The sequence below is a fragment of the Podarcis pityusensis genome, assembly GCF_964106645.2.
Source record: "Podarcis pityusensis genome assembly, chromosome: 8".
Taxonomy (NCBI): Eukaryota; Metazoa; Chordata; class Lepidosauria; order Squamata; family Lacertidae; genus Podarcis; species Podarcis pityusensis.
The window spans coordinates 73,481,570-73,499,938 of record NC_138033.1 but is presented as its reverse complement, the minus strand read 5'-3'; the positions used below and the strand labels follow the sequence as shown (position 1 = coordinate 73,499,938).

At 47.9% G+C, this 18,369-nt stretch overlaps 1 protein-coding gene across 11 annotated transcripts in view; it reads left to right on the top strand.

The window, feature by feature from the left end:
• Nucleotides 1–18,369, top strand: part of SAMD11 (sterile alpha motif domain containing 11) — a 297,706-nt gene that overhangs the window by 194,283 nt on the left and 85,054 nt on the right. For 10 of the 11 annotated variants that reach the window (XM_081016053.1, XM_081016051.1, XM_081016046.1 and 7 more), the window contains one exon: nt 2,021–2,071. The exons of the other annotated variant lie outside the window; for it this stretch is intronic. In XM_081016053.1, the coding sequence (XP_080872179.1) occupies nt 2,021–2,071 (51 nt within the window). The remainder of the gene's footprint in view (nt 1–2,020; nt 2,072–18,369) is intronic. 11 annotated transcript variants of the gene reach the window in all.

Sequence of the window (18,369 nt, the reverse complement as noted above, 5' to 3'; positions counted from 1 at the left end):
TCCCTGAGGAAAGCTTTCAACAAGTGGGGAGCCACTGCAGAAAAGGCCCCATTCCTCTGTTGCCACTCTCTGGACCCCTTGTGGAGGAGGCACACGAAAGAAAGGCCTCAGATTATGATCTCAGGGTTTGGGCCGGTTCATATAGGGAGAGGTGGTCCTTGAGGTATTGCAGTCCTGAGCCATTTAAAAGTGGGGAATCACAATTGGGGAGCGTGCTGTTTTGCTCTGGTCCTCCTGTTTGGCCTCTGATGAGCTAAGCCTGAAAGTGAATCCACAGCTTCTAGAACTCCCATGCAGAAAATGATGATCCGGGAGCTCAAGCCAAGCCAAGATTTGAAATTACAAAGGAGTCTTCCCAGGACAGGGAAGACGGACTGGTAGACTTGTCACAGTTTCCCAGAATCTGGTGGGTGGAGGAAGTGGAGGGAAGCTGAAACCAGCCTGGAGATCGAAATTCATCAGCTGGTTAGTGATGGGCTTTAGCTCAGTTGTAGAGCATCTGCTTTGCCCGCCAAAGGTCCCAGGTTCAATCCCTAGGGTTGGGAATGTCCCTTGCCTGGAGAGCTGATGCCAATCAGTGTAGACAATGTTAAGTTAAGGGGACCCTTGACCTGACTCTGTGTAAGGCAGCACCCTGTGTTTCTAGCCCTACTGTGCCTGGACTTCCCAGGTGAGTTTGTGAGAGAGCCCCAGTAGCCAGTCAGGGGCTGAGCATCATCCCACCTGGGGACTTGATCCTGAATCTGAAATGAAGTAGGTTGCCTGAGGCAGCCTTCAGAGGCTTGCTGGGGGTGGGGAAATCCCATCCGCTGTCACTTGTCAGCATCTAAATTTAGGCTGCCTCTTGTCTGGAATCTTGTCTCTCCAGCTTGCGGGCGGAACATGCAGAATTAATTTCAGAGGCGGGGAAAGGGCTAATGATTTATTTACAGCTGGAGGGAGTGTGACCGGGGTTTTTTTTGTGTGTGTGTGGTGCAAGGCAGTGTTTGGGCTTCCTTAATACATGTCAGGCCTCGGCTTCTTCTCCTTCCTGGAAGATCATCTTGTTACTTGAGACACAATCTCTCACTGCCACCAGCGTCCCTTATCCACTTATTCATTATCATCCGCTTATGAATACATTTTCTGGGAATCTCAGGTGGGATCCTGCTTTTGTGGGCTTCCTATTCAGGCACCTAACTGGCCACTGTGAGGACAGAGTGCTGGACTATGGTGGGCCACGGGCTTGATCCAGCAACAGGGCTCTCCTTACAACGTGCTTTTTTGCCAGCTTATTCAGCTCACTTTTTAAAGCAGTACTTTGCCCTGGTGAAGGCATAACATTTCCTGGTCCCTTAATAGTTGAAGGCATCAGGACTGCCTTACTTCTTCACTGTTCTCTTTCTTGCAGTGAATGAACAAGGCACTTCCTCACCAACCTCAGCCTGCCCTTAGCAGCCACCATACGCCTTCCTTCTTCATAGCATCCATCCCTGGAGATGGCCCTTGGCTTCCTCCTCCTGGTTCTCAATTTTTGACAGATTGGCAGGATGAACAATGGCTCCACCTGACATTGGCTATGGCTCCACCTACTTTAGGGCTCCCTGCCTTCTGCCCCACCAGTCTCAGTAGGCCCCAGTCACCTCTGTTCCTTTCCTCCTTCAAACTCGATTCCCCCACCCCACAAACCATTAACTATTGTGCTACCTCTGTGCCAACATTAACTGTGACTAGCTCTAAGACAGAGTTTCAGGCCACAGACTGAAGCTTGCTTGCATCCCAGGTTTAAAGGTAAACTGTGGTTTGTGGCAAATGTCTGTGCAGATAGACACTCTATGCTGTGTTTTAGCATTGAAAAGGTGGGAGAGGGTGCACACAATACTTTAGACAGAGGTTACAAGAGGAGGGAGTGTTACCTCCCCCCTAGTCCGTGAGCCTGAGCTTCTCTGAGCTGTAACATCCTATTCAGCACCTGCGACTGAAAGTTCTCTCTCTCTTTCTCTCTTTCTCCCTTTCCCCCCTCCTCCTCCTCTCTCAACAGGATACATGCACATTGGGATCTGAACATCTCTTTCCGTGAGACCTCTTGCAGGTACCAATTTTGGGGCCCCTCTTTGTATGGTAGGCCAAGAGTTTATATAACGATGCATTTGGGGGTGGGATTGTTGGATACCACTTAAAAATATGGAAGGCTGTTCTTGTAGAGGTTGACTGTGATTTGGGGTTTCTTGCTTTTCCTTCTTTTTACCCGCTTTCGTTTTTTGTCTTCATCAGGGCAATCAAAATGGGTGACAACTCATACTTAAATGCAGAAAAGGGTAATTTGCACAACCAATTGGGAAGGTAGAGAATTTGAGTCGTGTAGACCCCTGGAGAGTTTGTCACGGGGTGAAGTGATCCACACGACTGATTTAGCATGTAGCCAAACTATCCTTTCTGGTGACACCATTTAAACTCTTTTTCATTTAATTGAAACACCATTTTGATGGGGGGGGGGTGATACCTTATCACCTCCCAGTCACACAGTCAATTCTTGCCCTACAAAATGAATTGGGCACTCAGTGAGTAAAAACTGGTAGGCACAAATCAAGGCCAGCATTCTTCCCGTTGCCCCTGCATTAACAGCACACCTGGGGCATTCTAGGGGGAGATGTCATCCTTGTAAGAGGGGCCAAAAACAAAATGTCAGCCACTCATTCTTAAGCACCCTTGAACCTTTCAGGTAACTTCACTACTGCTCTGAAGCAAGCCCCCTCATTTCACCTCCCTGCACCACCCAGCATTAAGCAGCAGGTTTGACAGTTCAGCCACATGACACATACAAGCCAATCCTTAGTCCTCCATCTATTCTAGGTGGGTGGTATTTCTGGGATGTGAGGTGGGTTGGGTGTAAGCCAGCCTTTCATCCCCAACATGGCACCCCTTTCCATTGACGTTGACTCCCAGCTGTTCTGGCTGGAGCTGATGGGAATCGTAGACCAAAACATCTGGAGGGCATCGGATCCAGGAAACCCTGAGGTTCACTGAGGTCTTTTTCCAGAGGCAACCTGCCTCCGAGATTAACCATTGTCCTGAACTGGTCCCACACTATGTCGTGCATACTCTATTACCTTGCACGCCTGTGGTTGTTTTGTCTTGTCTCTACCCTTTGCAACATGTCTGGGAACAGCCTGACTTGATTTTACCTGCCTTCCTTTCCTCTCCTTCCTTTGATCTTCCTTTCCAAGTCTGCAAAGGTGCCCTGCCTCCTCCCCCCTAAGCAGTCTGGTCACCTTGGAGTTGCTGTCTCGGTTGTCCTCGATGAAAGAATGTTTAATTAGATACAAACAAGTCCCATGCATTCTCGACGCCAAAACCCCAACGCTGGTGGGGAGGTTCCTTCCACCCTCTTCCCTTTCCTGAAAGGGGAAATATTTCAGTCTCCTGAGGTCTCCAGGGTAATTTTTCTCTTCAGTACTCTGAAGCCATTCACATAGCTGATATAGTAGTGCCTTAAGTGTGTGTGTCTATCTTTTTAAAAGAAGCGGCTCCATGTGGTGCCGTTCCCTTTATTTCTTTTTTTAAGCATCGTTAGAAGCTTCCTTTTTTCAGGAATCAAAATAGTGATACTTTTTCCCTTTTTAGACTTCCCCAACACTTAAACAAACAAACAAAAAAAATCAAGCAAAGGGGGTCTGTCAGGATCCCAAGTTGGACTACAATTCCCATCATCTCTCGCCATTGGTTGTGCTGGTGGGGGCTGATGGGAGTTGGGAGTCCAACACCTTATAGCACTACATTGGCTACCCCTAGCCCAGCCATTCAGGGAGCTGAACAGCTTCAGTGGACTTCCGGTTTTTGCTTTGTGAATCCAAAGTAAATCTTTTGGGTCTTACAAGTAGGTACACATCATACATTTAAAGCACACACACACCCCGCCACAAGCGTCCTGGGAACTGTAGTGCTGGGAATTTTAGCTATCTGAGGAGTAAGCTGTAGTTCCCAGAGGGAAGCAATGCACTTTAAATTTGCTTTAAATGAATGATGTGTATGCAGCTTACGTCAGCTGTTTTAATTGCTTATATGTAAATAGCTCTGGGAGCCTTCTTTGGCTGGGGACTATTGTTCTAAATAAAAATTTAAAAGCGCACGTGTACTTAGTCTAGGACACAGGCTTTGGGCATTCAAGTATACAAAGGTGTACCTGGATCACTTACACAAGTAAAAGGTTTCCTCATGGCTGTGCTAATGAAAACACACGGCTTCCCCCAAAGAATCCGGGGGGGGGTATAGTTTGCTTAGGGTGCTGGGAATTGTAGCTCTGTGTGGTGCAAGCTAAATGTGTATATGGTGTGTTTGCAAGGTTAGCTCTTGCTAGAATTAAGGCACCTTGCAAGGGAGAATTGGCCAAATTAGCAAGCATAAGGAAAAAGGAACAGCTGCTCAAAGTTGTGCTTCCAGCCTGATTGACGCATGTTTCATGTTTTGTCTGTGGCGGGTGAGACAGTAGACAGGAATGGTGGCATGGATGGCACATCACCACATCTGTCAAACCTGCCCTTCGTGTGATCTTAAAACATTTAATTGGTTGGTAAGGGTAGGACAGGACGGAGGTTATGAAACTGAGGAGCAGGGTGGTCAGTTTTTGTTTCTCTCAGTTGCTTCCGTTTTCCATTCTTAAATTGAGTTTCTCCACATTTCCACATTCTAGTGTGAATTTCTCAAAATAAACACGTTTTTGTATGCAGCTTTGCCTTGAGCGATCTTCCCTACCTTTGTCTGTTGTTTTCACCAATACACACATTTTTATGTATACCCTCTACTTTATGCATTTTTGTACACATTCATTGGCTGGGTTGCAAAATTTGCAAATTCTGAAGGGAACTGTATTTCTGTTCATGTTTTGGTTCAAGAAGTGCAGATTATTAAAATGCCAACAAAACTAATTGCTCCTCCATTCCTACTGTGGGGCTGCTGACCCTGTGGTGGTACAGACAGGTCACAGTACCATTAACCCTTTGCAACCATAGCACTGTTTTTTATTAATTGTGGCTAAGCATTAATATCCAATTTCATAAGAAGAGCCCCATTGGATCAGATCAAAGCCCCATCTCATCCACGATCCCACTGGATAACCTATGGGAAGCTCACCTAAAAGCCATGCCTTAAGTATTTCCCCTTGTATCAAGAGACAAAATTATGGACTCAGTGTGGGTTTGGAAACCAAGGCTAGTGTTAAGATGATCCTTGAGGTGGTGCAATGGGTTTCAAGCCAGGGATAAGATGATTTCTCTACCTCTATAGACTCTGTTTACAAAGGGACAGCAGGGGTCTTGTTGGTGTCTCCCTATAAACACCTTATGAAGGCAGGACTTTGCTTCCTGAGCTAGCCGTGGCTTTACTTTGTGTGTGGTGGTGGGGGAGGCTCTGGACTTCAATTAGGATGACAAATTCTGGTTAGTGCTAATCGTAATTAGGTGTTAGGTCAGCACCAGACTGTGGAAGTTACAAGAGAACTGGAAGGGAAGCTGTTGCATCTTGGATCTGTTTCAAATTGAGTAGCTCAATTGGTAGAGTATGAGACTCTTAATCTCAGGGTTGTGGGTTTGAGCTCCACATAAGCCAAAAGATTCCTGCATTGCTGGGGGTGGGACTAGCTGACTCTCATGGTCCTTTCCAACTCTACAATTCTATGTAGAGAATTTTTGAAGGCTGGACTGTCCATACCAGTTCGGCCTATCCACATGAGCCAGCTTCAATATATTAACAGTATTGGCTTCTTGATCTGATCTTCTTAGAACTTTTCAACTTTCTACTCATACCTTTAGGACAAGGGGAGGAACATTTTTCATCCTGAGGGGCACATTTCCCTCTGGGTAACCACCTGGGGGCCACATGTCAAGGCCGGGTGGGACAATTGGCATAGCTTGGCATACAGAGAGAGTGATAAATTTGATGAGAGCATTGAATAGGTGTTGGGTTCTTGTTCTCTAATCCCCACCCAACTATGAAACCTGCCGTGTGGGTTGCGTTCAGCTAAGTCCTACTCAAGTAGACGCACTGAAATAAGTGGATCTTAGTAATGCCCATTAACTTAAGTGTATCTACTTGTGAGTGGCACAAGCATTGAATACCCCCATGACCTTGGGCGTGCCACTGTCTCTTAGGCTGACGTACCTTTATTGCGAGAGCCAGCGTGGCATAGTGGTTAGAGTGTCAGGTTGGGACTTGAAAAGACCAGGGGTCAAATCCTCACTTGGCCATGAAGCTCACTGTGTGTGACCCTGGTCCAGACCCTACCTTTCAGAGTTGAGGTGAGGATTGAATGAGGAGTGGTGGTGGGGGCGTGGGCATGGGCATGCATGCCACACCTTGAGCTCCTTGGAGATAAAAGTGGGATATAAACTCTTTTCCCCCCCTCAAAAAAAAAAAAAAAAGGATTTTTAAAAAAGAGAAAACAGGATCAATGCCAGCTATCCTGTGTTTTGTGTGTGTGTGTGTGTGTGTGTGTGTGTTAGTCACAACCTGTTTTACAGAAGCTATTTAACACTTCAGGTACGTTCTTAGCTCTCTGGAACACACAAGCTTGGCTCTGCAGGACCTCATCCAGGGTGTCTTGATTCTTTCTCTTTCTTGATACTCATCTTCCTGAAAGAAGACATTACAAAGACCAAGCCAAGCCCAGGCTGTCTTTGGCTTGACATCTCGTGCTGGTTGCTCAGCTGCCATACCAGGACGTTCTTCCTGTAGGTGAGGCCAACATCAACAAGGAAACGGTTGCTGATGGCTGGCAATCAAAACAGACCGTCATGGGAAGGTGGCATTATGGCGAGTGAAAGGTGTCCCCCTCCCCCCCTCCCCTGCACAAACACACGTCATTGGTGCATTTGTGTGGTTTTCAGGCAACAGCTGGAGAAAAAGCAGTAAATAGACTCATGTTGTTTACCGTATTTTTCACTCTATAAGACGCACCAGACCACAAGACGCACTTAGTTTTTGGAGGAGGAAAACAAGAAAAAAAATATTCTGAATCTCAGAAGCCAGAACAGCAAGAGGGATCGCTGTGCAGTGAAAGCAGCAATCCCTCTTGCTGTTCTGGCTTCAGGATAGCTGCGCAGCCTGCATTCGCTCCATAAGAAGCACACACATTTCCCCTTACTTTTTAGGAGGGAAAAAGTGAGTCTTATAGAGCAAAAAATACGGTAATTTGAAAGGTATTTTAAAGTTAAGGAAAGAAGTAATCTCCAGAGGAGATGCTGCTGTTTGATGCACCTCCAGGCTCCATGTGCTTTTCTGAGTACTTAGGCCAAAGGATCTCTTTCTGTTGAAAAATGTTCTCATATTGCAGAAGAATTCTGGGGCATGTTGGGAGCTGTTTCCAGCCTCCGGGCCACATAGCCTTCTGGGCGAACTTCTGGGGGGGTGTCCCGCAATTGCCCAGGGACACCCCATGATCAACCAGTACAGTGGTACCTCGGGTTAAGTACTTAATTCGTTCCGGAGGTCCATTCTTAACCTGAAACTGTTCTTAACCTGAAGCACCACTTTAGCTAATGGGGCCTCCTGCTGCTGCCGCACCGTAAAAGCACAATTTCTGTTCTCATCCTGAAGCAAAGTTCTTAATCTGAAGCACTATTTCTGGGTTAGCAGAGTTTGTAACCTGAAGCCTATGTAACCTGAGATACTACTGTAGATCGCGATCGACCTGTTGGACACCCCTGGCTTAGAGGATCTCTAACAGGGTTTTGTTTAGCAGTCACCAAACTACAATTCCCAGGGATTGGGTGGGGGGGAGTCATGACACTTTGACTAGTATAGAACTGGTATAAATTAGCAGTGCAGGCATGTTCTTTCCCCACCCCCATTTTCTATTTCTCTCTCTCTCTGTTTTGCTTTTAAAAGTGAACATTGGGCTGCCCTTGGGACGACCCACTTTAGGCCAGCTTTGCAATGCCCACTGAACTTCGGCTGTGTGTTGTCAAGCCTTTTTTGGCCTCACCATTGCCCTACTTGAACCAAGAGTATCCTGCAGAAATGCACCCCTCTAAATGCACCTGGTGCTGTTCCACGCTTGCATATTCCATGGGGAGAAGAGGCAGGGCAGCCAGGCTGTTTTGCAAGGGGACACCATTTACTAACTGCAAGCCACCTCTTTTGAAGGAACCCTCGATCGCTTCCCCCAGCTTGAAGTCCGCTGGGGTGCCTCTTCGTTCTGCGCGCCCCTCATGTCGCCCTGTCAGCGAGTCTTTGTATTAATAGCCACATTGCGCTGTGGTCAGGGGATGATCGATAACACAGGTGCTTGATGGATGTTGAGAGGGAAGATTTATAGGTGCTGGTAGCGGTCGAGGCGGGCAAGCCAATGGAGATAGACAGCAGGGGGCAGCGGGGGAGGCGGAGAGTCCTTCAGAACTCTGGCAAGGAGCAGACACTGCAGAGATGCGTATCTGCAATAAAAAAGGCCTCTTGTTCCTTTAAACAAAGTTGCTCTTTACGCTTGGACCTTCCTCTTGGACCAACTGCACTGGGCCCTCTCTAAAAACCACATCAGGTGCTGTAACCTTCCAACAGTTTGACTTCACTCCCGAAGGAGCACTCCTCCATTGTCTCCCGAGACGGACAGGTGCCACAACGTGTGACTCCCAGCGGCGGGTATTCAGAAGTCTGCTGCCTCCAGCGATGGAGGTAGAAGCCAGCTGTCGTGACTAGTAGCCACGATAGCCCTACTCTTCATGAATTTATCTCATGGCCTTTTAAACCCATCCGATGGAATAAGATGAGTCTAAGAAGAGCCTGGGACGTGGGTGGCACTGTGGGTTAAACCACAGAGCCTAGGACTTGCCGATCAGAAGGTCGGCGGTTCGAATCCCTGCGACGGGGTGAGCTCCCGTTGCTCAGTCCCTGCTCTTCCCAACCTAGCAGTTTGAAAGCATGTCAAAGTGCAAGTAGATAGATAGGTACCGCTCCGGTGGGAAGGTAAACGGCGTTTCCGTTCGCTGCTCTGGTTCGCCAGAAACGGCTTAGTCATGCTGGGCACATCACCCGGAAGCTGTATGCCGGCTCCCTCGGCCAATAAAGTGAGATGAGCGCCGCAACCCCAGGGTCGCCTGCGACTGGACCTAATTTTCAGGGGTCCCTTTACCTTTACCTTTTAAGAAGAGCCTGACTGCTGGATCAAGGCAACAGCCTGTTTCACCTAGTCCAGCATCCTGCTCTCACTCTCCCCACTTTTGCTTCCCAGCAATGGGCACATGGAGGCATACTGCTTCCAACACTGGCTGTAGAGCATAGCCATTGTGGCTAGTAGCCATTGATAGCCTTTTCTTGCATAGATTTGCCTGTCCTCTTTTAAAGCCGTCCAGGCTGGTGGCCATTGCTGCCTCCCGTGGGAGTGAGTGCTATAGTTTAGCTAGGCACTTGCTGTCCGAACAGAAGAGAAGCTCATGATGTGCTTAATCCCAAAGCCTAGCAGAGCTGAAAAGGGCCCTTTTACAGCCTCCCTAGCTTGACATTAGAATAAGTTGGAAGGAGGCAGGCAGGCGGGAGGTGCTCTTTAGATCTGGTGGGCTGCATAGCCCTGTTCACTTTAACGTTGGCTTGCCCAAGGCAGATCTGAGCATCTCGGATGAAAACCACCCCGCGGCTTCCCGGCAGGCTGCGATGCCCCTCTGTTCAATACCGGAGAGCTCTTGCGCTCTGCAGCGGCACATTCGCTCCTTCCCTGTCTCGCTGCCCTCGCTGTTCGCTGATTAGACACTCGATTGCAAGGCTTGAGAGCCTTGACCCAAATCCTTGCGTTGCTCATCTTCAGGTTTTTATCCTCTCGGGGCTGTTCTGCCCGCCATCGACCGGCGAAGAAAGGTATTGGCCATGCGGCGAGCGATTAGGGAGGTTTTGTCGTGCTGTGTGCAAGGCGATAAGTGGGAAACGGGGGGTGGGGGGGTTGTCTCAGATCAAGTTGAGCTGTCAGCTTCTCTCAGATCACCGTCCTTTCTTTCGGCTGACTCAGAGGTCCTGGTCTTACCGAACGGGGAGTTTTGGAGAGGGCTGACCTTGCTGGCTGGCTCAAGGCCTTTCCCGCCTGCAGGCTGGTCTGTGCAAAGCCAAGCATATCTGGGGGAAGCCTCTTACTGCGAATCATCCCTTGCACCGCAGCCAGAGGGTGTTAATCCTTTTGGTTGTACGAGAATGTGAGGCTGTTAGAATAGGGGTGGCAAATCGATGGTGTTATCGATGGCTGTTGGCCATGATGACTGTGCTCTGGAGGGGAGAGGGCTCTTGTGCTCAGCTCCTGCTTCCAGGCTTCTGGTAAGCATCTGGTTGGCTGCTGCGAGAACCGGATGCTGGACTGGATGAGCCATTGCCTGGATCCAGCAAGCTCTTCTTACGACTCTTTTTCAGTGCGACAGTCGCATTCCCTTCCAGGCAACTTTTCGGGGACCGCATACTTTTTCATCCAGCTTTCCTCCAAGGAGCTCAAGGTGGCATATCCTGTCCTGTGAAATAGGATAGGCTGAGCAACTCTGGCTGCCCAAGGTCACTCCCATCCGTTTCATCTCTGATTGGGGATTTGAACCCTGGTCTGCACCACACATGAGTGGGCAGCGCCAGAGGCGGAAGTGGGCAGACGTTAATGTTAATTTGCCCAATGTTGCCCCAGGGCATTCCTTATAGGCAAGCTGCCTCCTACTACTGGAAGGGTCCTCTGGATCCTTTTGACCAGCGGTTCTCAACCTGTGGGTCCCCAGATGTTGTTGGACTACAACTCCCATCATCCCTGAGCTCTGGCCTTGCTAGCTAGGGGTGATGGGAGTTCACAACATCTGGGGACCCACAGGTTGAGAGAGGCTGCTTTTGACTCCTCCCTGGGTGGGAGGCGGACGGTGGGGAGTCATCCCTCTCTCCAGACCAACCCTGCCTGCTCTCCTTTAGTCTTTCTTCTCTGAAGTGGTAAATTCTTTCCCATCTGTAGCCTTGATTTGTGAGTTCAGTAGTCTTTTTCCACCTTTGCTTTCCCCCTCATTTGGGACCCTATGAGTTAAAGTTACTACTCAATTTATTGCCTTACCTTCACCGGCAGGTCCCAGGGCAGGTTACAACAATTTAAACTTCAGAATAAAAAACAGATAAAACATATTACAATTACAGGAATGGGGTGGGCCCTGAAAATCTCCTTTCTTTCATTAGCGTTTCATCCTCAGTTCTTTCCCCTCAGACTTTCCCCTATTCCCCCCCCCCCAGCCCCCTTTGTCCATTTGGGCCTCCATATTCTTACTTCTTCATCCGCACTGTTACTTGTCGCTTTTGAGGGAGGGAGAAAAGTTTAGATTTGATGGACTGAGCATGAGGGAATCAGTCGTTGGCGGCTTGGTGAGTCTACAGCTCGAGTTTGGCACACTCTACCTCTCTGGGTTGCCATTTTCTGCCCTTGTGGTAGAATCATTGGCATTGGGCCTAACAGCACTTTGGTGCCACATTCTCTCACAAATGCCTGGGGCCTGTGGGGTTGTGGTTACCAAGCTCCCCCACCCCACATGTTCATTGTTTGATCTCCGCTGCCTTTCCACTGTCATCACACCTGTCTACCTCATCCAGGCAGCTCTTTTTATTGGGGTCATGCAGCACGGGTGGTTGACTGTTCCTCAGCCATTTTCCTGTATTTCTGCTTAATGTGCAGGGATGCTGCGTTCTAATTACTGCATTTATATACAGTGGAACCTTGGGTTATGTACCGTCCTCCTTACGAACGCTTCAGATAATGAGCTCTGCTAACCCAGAAGTAGATGCTCCTGGTTTTGAACTTTGCCCTGGGATCCGAGCAGAAGTTGCGCGATGGCGGTAGTGGGAGGCCCCATTAGCAAAAGCACGGCTCATGTTAAGAACAGTTTCGGGTTAAGAACGGATCTCCGGAACGAATTAAGTGCATCACCGGAGGTACCACCTTTTCCTTCAAGGAGCTTGAGGTAGTGTACATGGTTTTTCCCTCCCAATGTTATCTTCACAACAACCCTGTGATATAGGCTAGGCTGAGAGGCAGTGACTGGGCCCTAGGTCATCCAGTCAGCTTTATGGCTGAGTGGGGATTTGAACCCTGGTATCCCAAGTCATAGTCCGATACTCTAACCACTACGCCACACAATATACTTTTGTTCCTCAGTACTTCCTCCGTCTGCCACAACCACTTGCCTCAGGAGGAGGGAGATGTGTGTCTGATGCCCATAATGCCATGTCTGATGGGTCCAGGCAACCTTTTCTGTCTCCCAGAAGGGATGAGTACTCAATTTTCTGTGGCTTATCCAGAGGGAAATTCCCAAGTTCACATCCTGGACTGAAGACCCAGATCAGAGTGTTGCTCTTGAAGAGCTTGGATAAGTTTTGCTTTTAAAGGTGGTTTTTTTTTCAATATTCACCCAAGTATACACACCCACACACCCCAACCTGGTCAAACTGTCCTTGAGATCTTTCATATGTCTCACAGGTTAGGCGCCAGCTTCTGTTAAATAAGGTTGTTCAGGCAGCGTCGTCGTGCTGCAACAGTATTTATAGAGCAGGCTGGGGTTCCCTTTTTAATGGCATCCATAAAAAGATCATTATTTTTCTTCTGGCGCAGGCTCTGGCTGATTTACACGCCTACCCCGTCCCTTGGTGTTCGCTCTCGTTTAGGCAGCTCTGACTGATACATCACTCCTGTTTCGCTCGTTCTTAAATAACATAGACGCCTCACAAAGCGTGACACCATCGGGGTCCCATCCCCACCCCCTTTTTCTTCTTGAAACTTTGGCAACAAGATCCTTTTTTTGTTTGCAAAGAAGTTGCCTTTTGGTACTCGAATAGAGTTGAGTGCAGAAATTCCTGGGCCGTAAATGATGTTGACACCCTGCCCCCTCCCCGCTGATGCCTGACAGGAAAAGAAACATGAAATGATGCCTTATCCTGAGTCAGAATTGTTGGTCCATCTAGCTCAGTATTGCACACACTGACTGGCAGCAGCTCTCTGGGGCTTCAGGTAGGAGTCTTCATTCCCAGCCCTACCTGGAGATGCCGCAGCTGCCGTACATGCAAACGGAGTTACACCACAAAGTGTCACATTGAAAAACTTCACCTCCTAAGTGTAAGGCAAATGAGATGATGATGCTTCGCCTCCTCCCATTCCATGTACGAAGCTGACTGGCCGGCCATTGAGTTTTACTTCAATACTGGCAATGGGGCTGTTCGTTCCCACCCCACCTGAAGGCAGCAGGCCTGCTTCAAAACAAGCAAAACATTTTTGTATTACTTTTATAAATGTAAAAGCACAAAGATAAATCATAACAAAGAGAGAAAATGTTTCACAGGGAGTTACAATCACATCTCATTGATGTATTCAAGTTGCATTCATCAGTGCTGAGAATATTTTGAGATTTCCCAACCCCAAAGTATTTAGTCACAATTAGCCATGTGTGGCTTGGGGTGGGGGTGGGGCGCTACAGTTATTTTTGTCTCCAGAGACAAGCGTAAGGAAGGTTTGCCATGTGTCCTGAAATTTGTTCACTCCAGATCCTGTTCTTAGGGCTCTGAGCTTATGGATTGGCTTCTTCATTCACATCACATTCCAGACCTCTTGATAAAGCAGCAAGCTTGCTGATGGGGGTAGAGGACAAGGGTATACAGGGGCATACACAGCACCACCCTCCAATACTTCACTTCCGCCTGAGGCATCCGCCTCACTGTCCCTAATGGTAGGGCCGTTCCAGCTCCAAGTCTTCTGCCAGGCACGCAGTTCCTGCAAGCTTTTTGATAATGCTGTGTCACTGGGACGACAAGCTCATGATATAATAACCCGCTAAAGCATGGCGTGTGATCTAGTTTAATTTGGAGGTTTTGATTTGCAGCCGAGGCTTGAAAAGCCCAATCAGCCCTGTTATCTGGGCCAGCTGCAACACTCCAGGAGGCTGGTATGAACGGGAACTCTGTTGCTGTTAGATGAACTAACGAAAAGCTGGACAGTAAAACCGGAGGGGGGGGGTGTCTGTTAAAACTGCCTTTTTTTTCCGCGGGATTCCCACTTACTTCATGCTGGCATTCAAAATGGGAACATTTCTTGCATTGCAGAATAAACTGCATTTCTCATTAAAAGCGTGGAACTTTCCATTTCAGTCGGCGAAAGGGAGTAAAGGTTGCAGCTCTGTGGTTAGGACATCTGCTTTGCATGCAGAAGACCCCAGGTTCAATCCCTGGCATCTCCTGATAGGACTTTCCCACCTGATACCCTGAACTGTTGCTTCTAGTTAAGGTGGGCAGTACTGAGCTCGATGGTACCCAATGGTCTGATTCAGTATAAAGGCAGACTCCTATGTTCTTATGTTAAAGCTCTGTGAGCTGTACAGTGGTACATCGGGTTACATACGCTTCAGGTTACAGACTCCGCTAACCCAGAAATAGTGCTTCAGGTTAAGAACTTTGCTTCAGGATGAGAACAGAAATTGCGCTCCTGCGCCTCGGCAGCAGCAGAAGGCTCCATTAGCTAAAGTGGTGCTTCAGGTTAAGAACAGTTTCAGGTTAAGTACAGACCTCTGGAACGAATTAAGTACTTAACCTGAGGTACCACTGTATAAGTTGAACCTATGCAGTCAGAAACATGATGGGAGCTGCTGTGATTATATCCTGCACTTCAAAATAATACAACTGCACAGGGCAGCGAAGGACTTGAGCTGGGGCTGACATTTCTTGGGCATTTGTGGGTCTGTTCCCGTTGACGGGGTGAGCTCCCATTGCTCGGTCCCAGCCTCTGCCAACCTAGCAGTTTGAAAGCACGTCAAAGTGTAAGTAGATAAATAGGTACCGCTCCGGCGGGAAGGTAAACGGCATTTCTGTGCACTGCTCTGGTTCGCTAGAAGCGGCTTAGTCATGCTGGCCACGTGACCCAGAAGCTGTATGCCGGCTCCCTCGGCCAATAAAGTGAGATGAGCGCCGTAACCCAAGAGTCATCTGCAACTGGACCTAACGGTCAGGGGTCCCTTTACCTTTTTTGTTCAGGGGAGAGCCTTTCATTATGTCGGTCAGGGGTGGGGAACCTCTGGTCCTCCAGATGTGCAGACTCCAATCCCCATCTGCCCCAGCCAGCATGGCCGATGGTCAGGGATGCTGGGAGCTGCAGCCTGGCATCATCTGAAGGGTCATGAGTTGCTGGACTCCAGCTCCAAAACCGTAGCTATGGGGAGCTAGCTGCATGTTTTGCCACAGGTGAAGCCTCCAGGGGGCTGCCATTGAGTTCTCCCAGCCTGTGTGTGTGTGTGTATGCGTGCTAGTGGTGACAAACTGGGTCTGTTCCTGACTACTTACCATGGTGACTGGGGCTGAAGGGAGTTGGAGTCCAGCAATGTCGGGAGGTGCAAGTTTCCCCATCCACACCAAACAGGTAATATTGAAAGTGGCCAGGTGGAAGCGCCTTTCCCTGCAGCTTTTGCCCAGTGGATGCACAGGCAGATACCTCCGTCCATTTCCTTAATGTCTTTGTGGTTCTTCAGCTCTGTCTATGCTGCTGCCGTCGTGGCCCCAACACGGCTCCTTGCTTTGCATATTGGATTTTATTTTATATGTTAAGGAAGGGCAGAGGGTCGGGACAGGTTTATGGCGACTGTATTGATCAGGGAAATTTAATACGATCTCTGCAGCGGAGGAAGGATCGTTAAGAGATGGCAAGATGAGTAAAACTTTTTTCTTTTTTAAAAAAGGAATGGCTTTCCATTGTATTTCATATCTCGTTATCTTTCAGGGTCTCCTTTTATTCCACCCCCCTACCCTCCCAAAATAAATATCCAGTGAGTGTTAGTGACTGTTTTGGGGGCACATAGCTAGGATCAAGCTGTTCGATGCGATGGTGCATTGTCACTAGGGATGGGCAAATCTGTCAGTTTCAGTATCTCTCTGTTTCCCATTTTTGCAATCTTGAATTCCGCTTTCAACCCCTGTTTGCTGTTTTAATTTTTGAAGTCCTTGCGAAAATTCATTAGTATTTATGCCATTTTCCCTAAGAACATGCATTTTTTGCAAAGCAGGTTCACCTAAAATAACATGTTTTTGCATGTTGTTTTCATCAATACCTGTGTTTGTGTGCACACTTTATCCCACTTTATATGCCTTTATGTACATGCTATGTAGCTGGAGAAGTGCAATGCAAAATTCGGCAGAAGTGCAAATTTCAAAGGATGGTTGTGTGTTCAGTTCTCATGTTGTTTTGAAAAGTAGAAATCCAGTTGAATCGCCTATAAATGTAAACCAAATAGATTTTTTTCTCTCTCACCCCACCCCACCCTCCATACACACTAGTTCCAGATTCACTCCCCAGCTGGAACCAAACTCCCCCATTCCAGTTTCAAAGGTCTGTTGCAGGCTTGAATTGGGATTCTGTTCCTGACACAGGTTTCGGGTTCCCTGTCCCTCATTTGTATTCTTAGCTTTCCCCCTCCCAGCACCCCCCACTCACTACTGCTGTCTCCTTCCCTTCCCTTTTGACAGCCCATCACTATGACTGCTAACACTTCGACATCTTGCCAGACCCCACAGGCGCCTGGCAGCCTTGGCGCGAGAGACGCAGGGATCCTGACGCTGATTTATTTTTTGGTTAATTGCCTCGATCCATTAGCCTTTTCATCCTTCTCCCCATTAAAGACATGTCTGACTCCTAATGCCTGTAAGTGTGTGTGTGTGTGTGTGTGTGTGTGTGTTTATTATTGGGTTTCTTTCCTGCCCTTCAGTATAAGATCTCAGGGCAGATTAACACTATAAAATGCAATATTAATAACGGTGTGTGGTTTTTTAAAAAGAAATATCAGGGTGTGTGTACGTGTACACCTGCACATCTCACTAACGTGGATAGGAAGCGAGTCAGATCTTTTGGTCCCTCTAGCTCAATGAAGTCTACACTGACTGGCAGCAGTTTTCCAGGGTTTCAGGCAAGGAGTCTCTCCCAGCCCTACCAGGATATACCATTTGGGATTGAACTTGGAACCTCCAATTCTTAATTTATTAGGAATATAGGAAGTTTATGCTGGTTCAGGCCATTGGTCCATCTAACTCCATTGGTCCATCTAACTCCACATTGACTGACAGCAGCTGCCCAGGATTTCAGGCACTGAAGTAATACCTTCTTGCATAAGTTTGGTGTACACGAACATGCCGACACCAATGCACCTATATATGCGTTAAGATTTCCAGAAATTTCAAAGCAGGCAAACTTTCTGTTAGAATCCAGCTTCCATCAGTCGAGAGCCAGTCATGCATGATATGGGTGTTTGAGGTTCTTAAATTTTCTTCATTTTATTGGTATGAGAAATAGAGTGAGCGGGGTAGGGGGAGCACTAACTCGCTGGAGAGTCAGCAAAACAGCACAAACACCTGGCTATGTTCATCCTTCCAGTGTGGTTGGCTGAGGTTATCTTTCTGTCCAGAGTTCATCTCACATGTATATCTCCTCTCGAGCTCCATTTCCTGTAAGCTTCAGAGCTATCCTGTTGCCGTTGGTGAATCATTATATTGCCATTACAGAGGATGGATTAGGATAGTTGGCCTTTTGAGAGAAGGCAAGCGGACTATTAGTCCCATTACGTGCAGACAATAGATTAATCTGGGGATGGTTGGGCGGAGACATTAACAATTGCATTTGTTTGTTATGGGCTGAATTGCAGCATTTTTCTGTCTTTTTGGTAGCCACAGTCACTTGCAAAGCATCTTGCCGTGTTTGAATGTCACCCAAGGTTAACCTGAAATAGTCCGTGAAGCAAGAACCCCAATCAGGCTGGGATGGAGGCTATTCGTTTAAGCAGCAGCTTTTAAAAGAGAGATAGGGAACCGGTGGTCCTCAAGATGTTGCTGCACTCCCAGCATCCCTGGCCATTGGCCATGCTGGCTAGGGCTGATGGAAGTTGTTGTTGTTATTTTATTTCCTTGCTCATAAAGATAGCTGAAAGTGCCTTGCAAGCACAATAGAAATACTAAAACCAATGAGAACAAATACAGTTGTTATTGTTAAAAAGCCCTAAAAAGTGTACACATCTATACAACTAAAAGACAAGTCTAGCAGATTCTGCCCCACCGAAAGAAGCTGCAAATACTTCGATCCTTCAAACTAAGGGCCAAAAGCCCAGGTAAAAGGGAAAGCTTTTGCCTGGCACCTAGAGCTAGAGAAAGAAGGCACCAGGCAAGTCTCACTGGGGTGAGCATTCCACAAGCAGGGGGCCACCACTGAAAAGGCCTGTTCTTGTGTTGCCACCTTCCGGACCTTGAAGGAGGAACATAGAGAAGGGCATCAGTTGACAATTGCAGGGCCCTGGCTCTTAAACAGAGGTGGGTTGAGGTTTACTGTGAACTGAGGAATATGGAGCAGGCGTTTTGGGATCCTCTGACACATTTTGCTTCTCTGGCCCTGCCCTG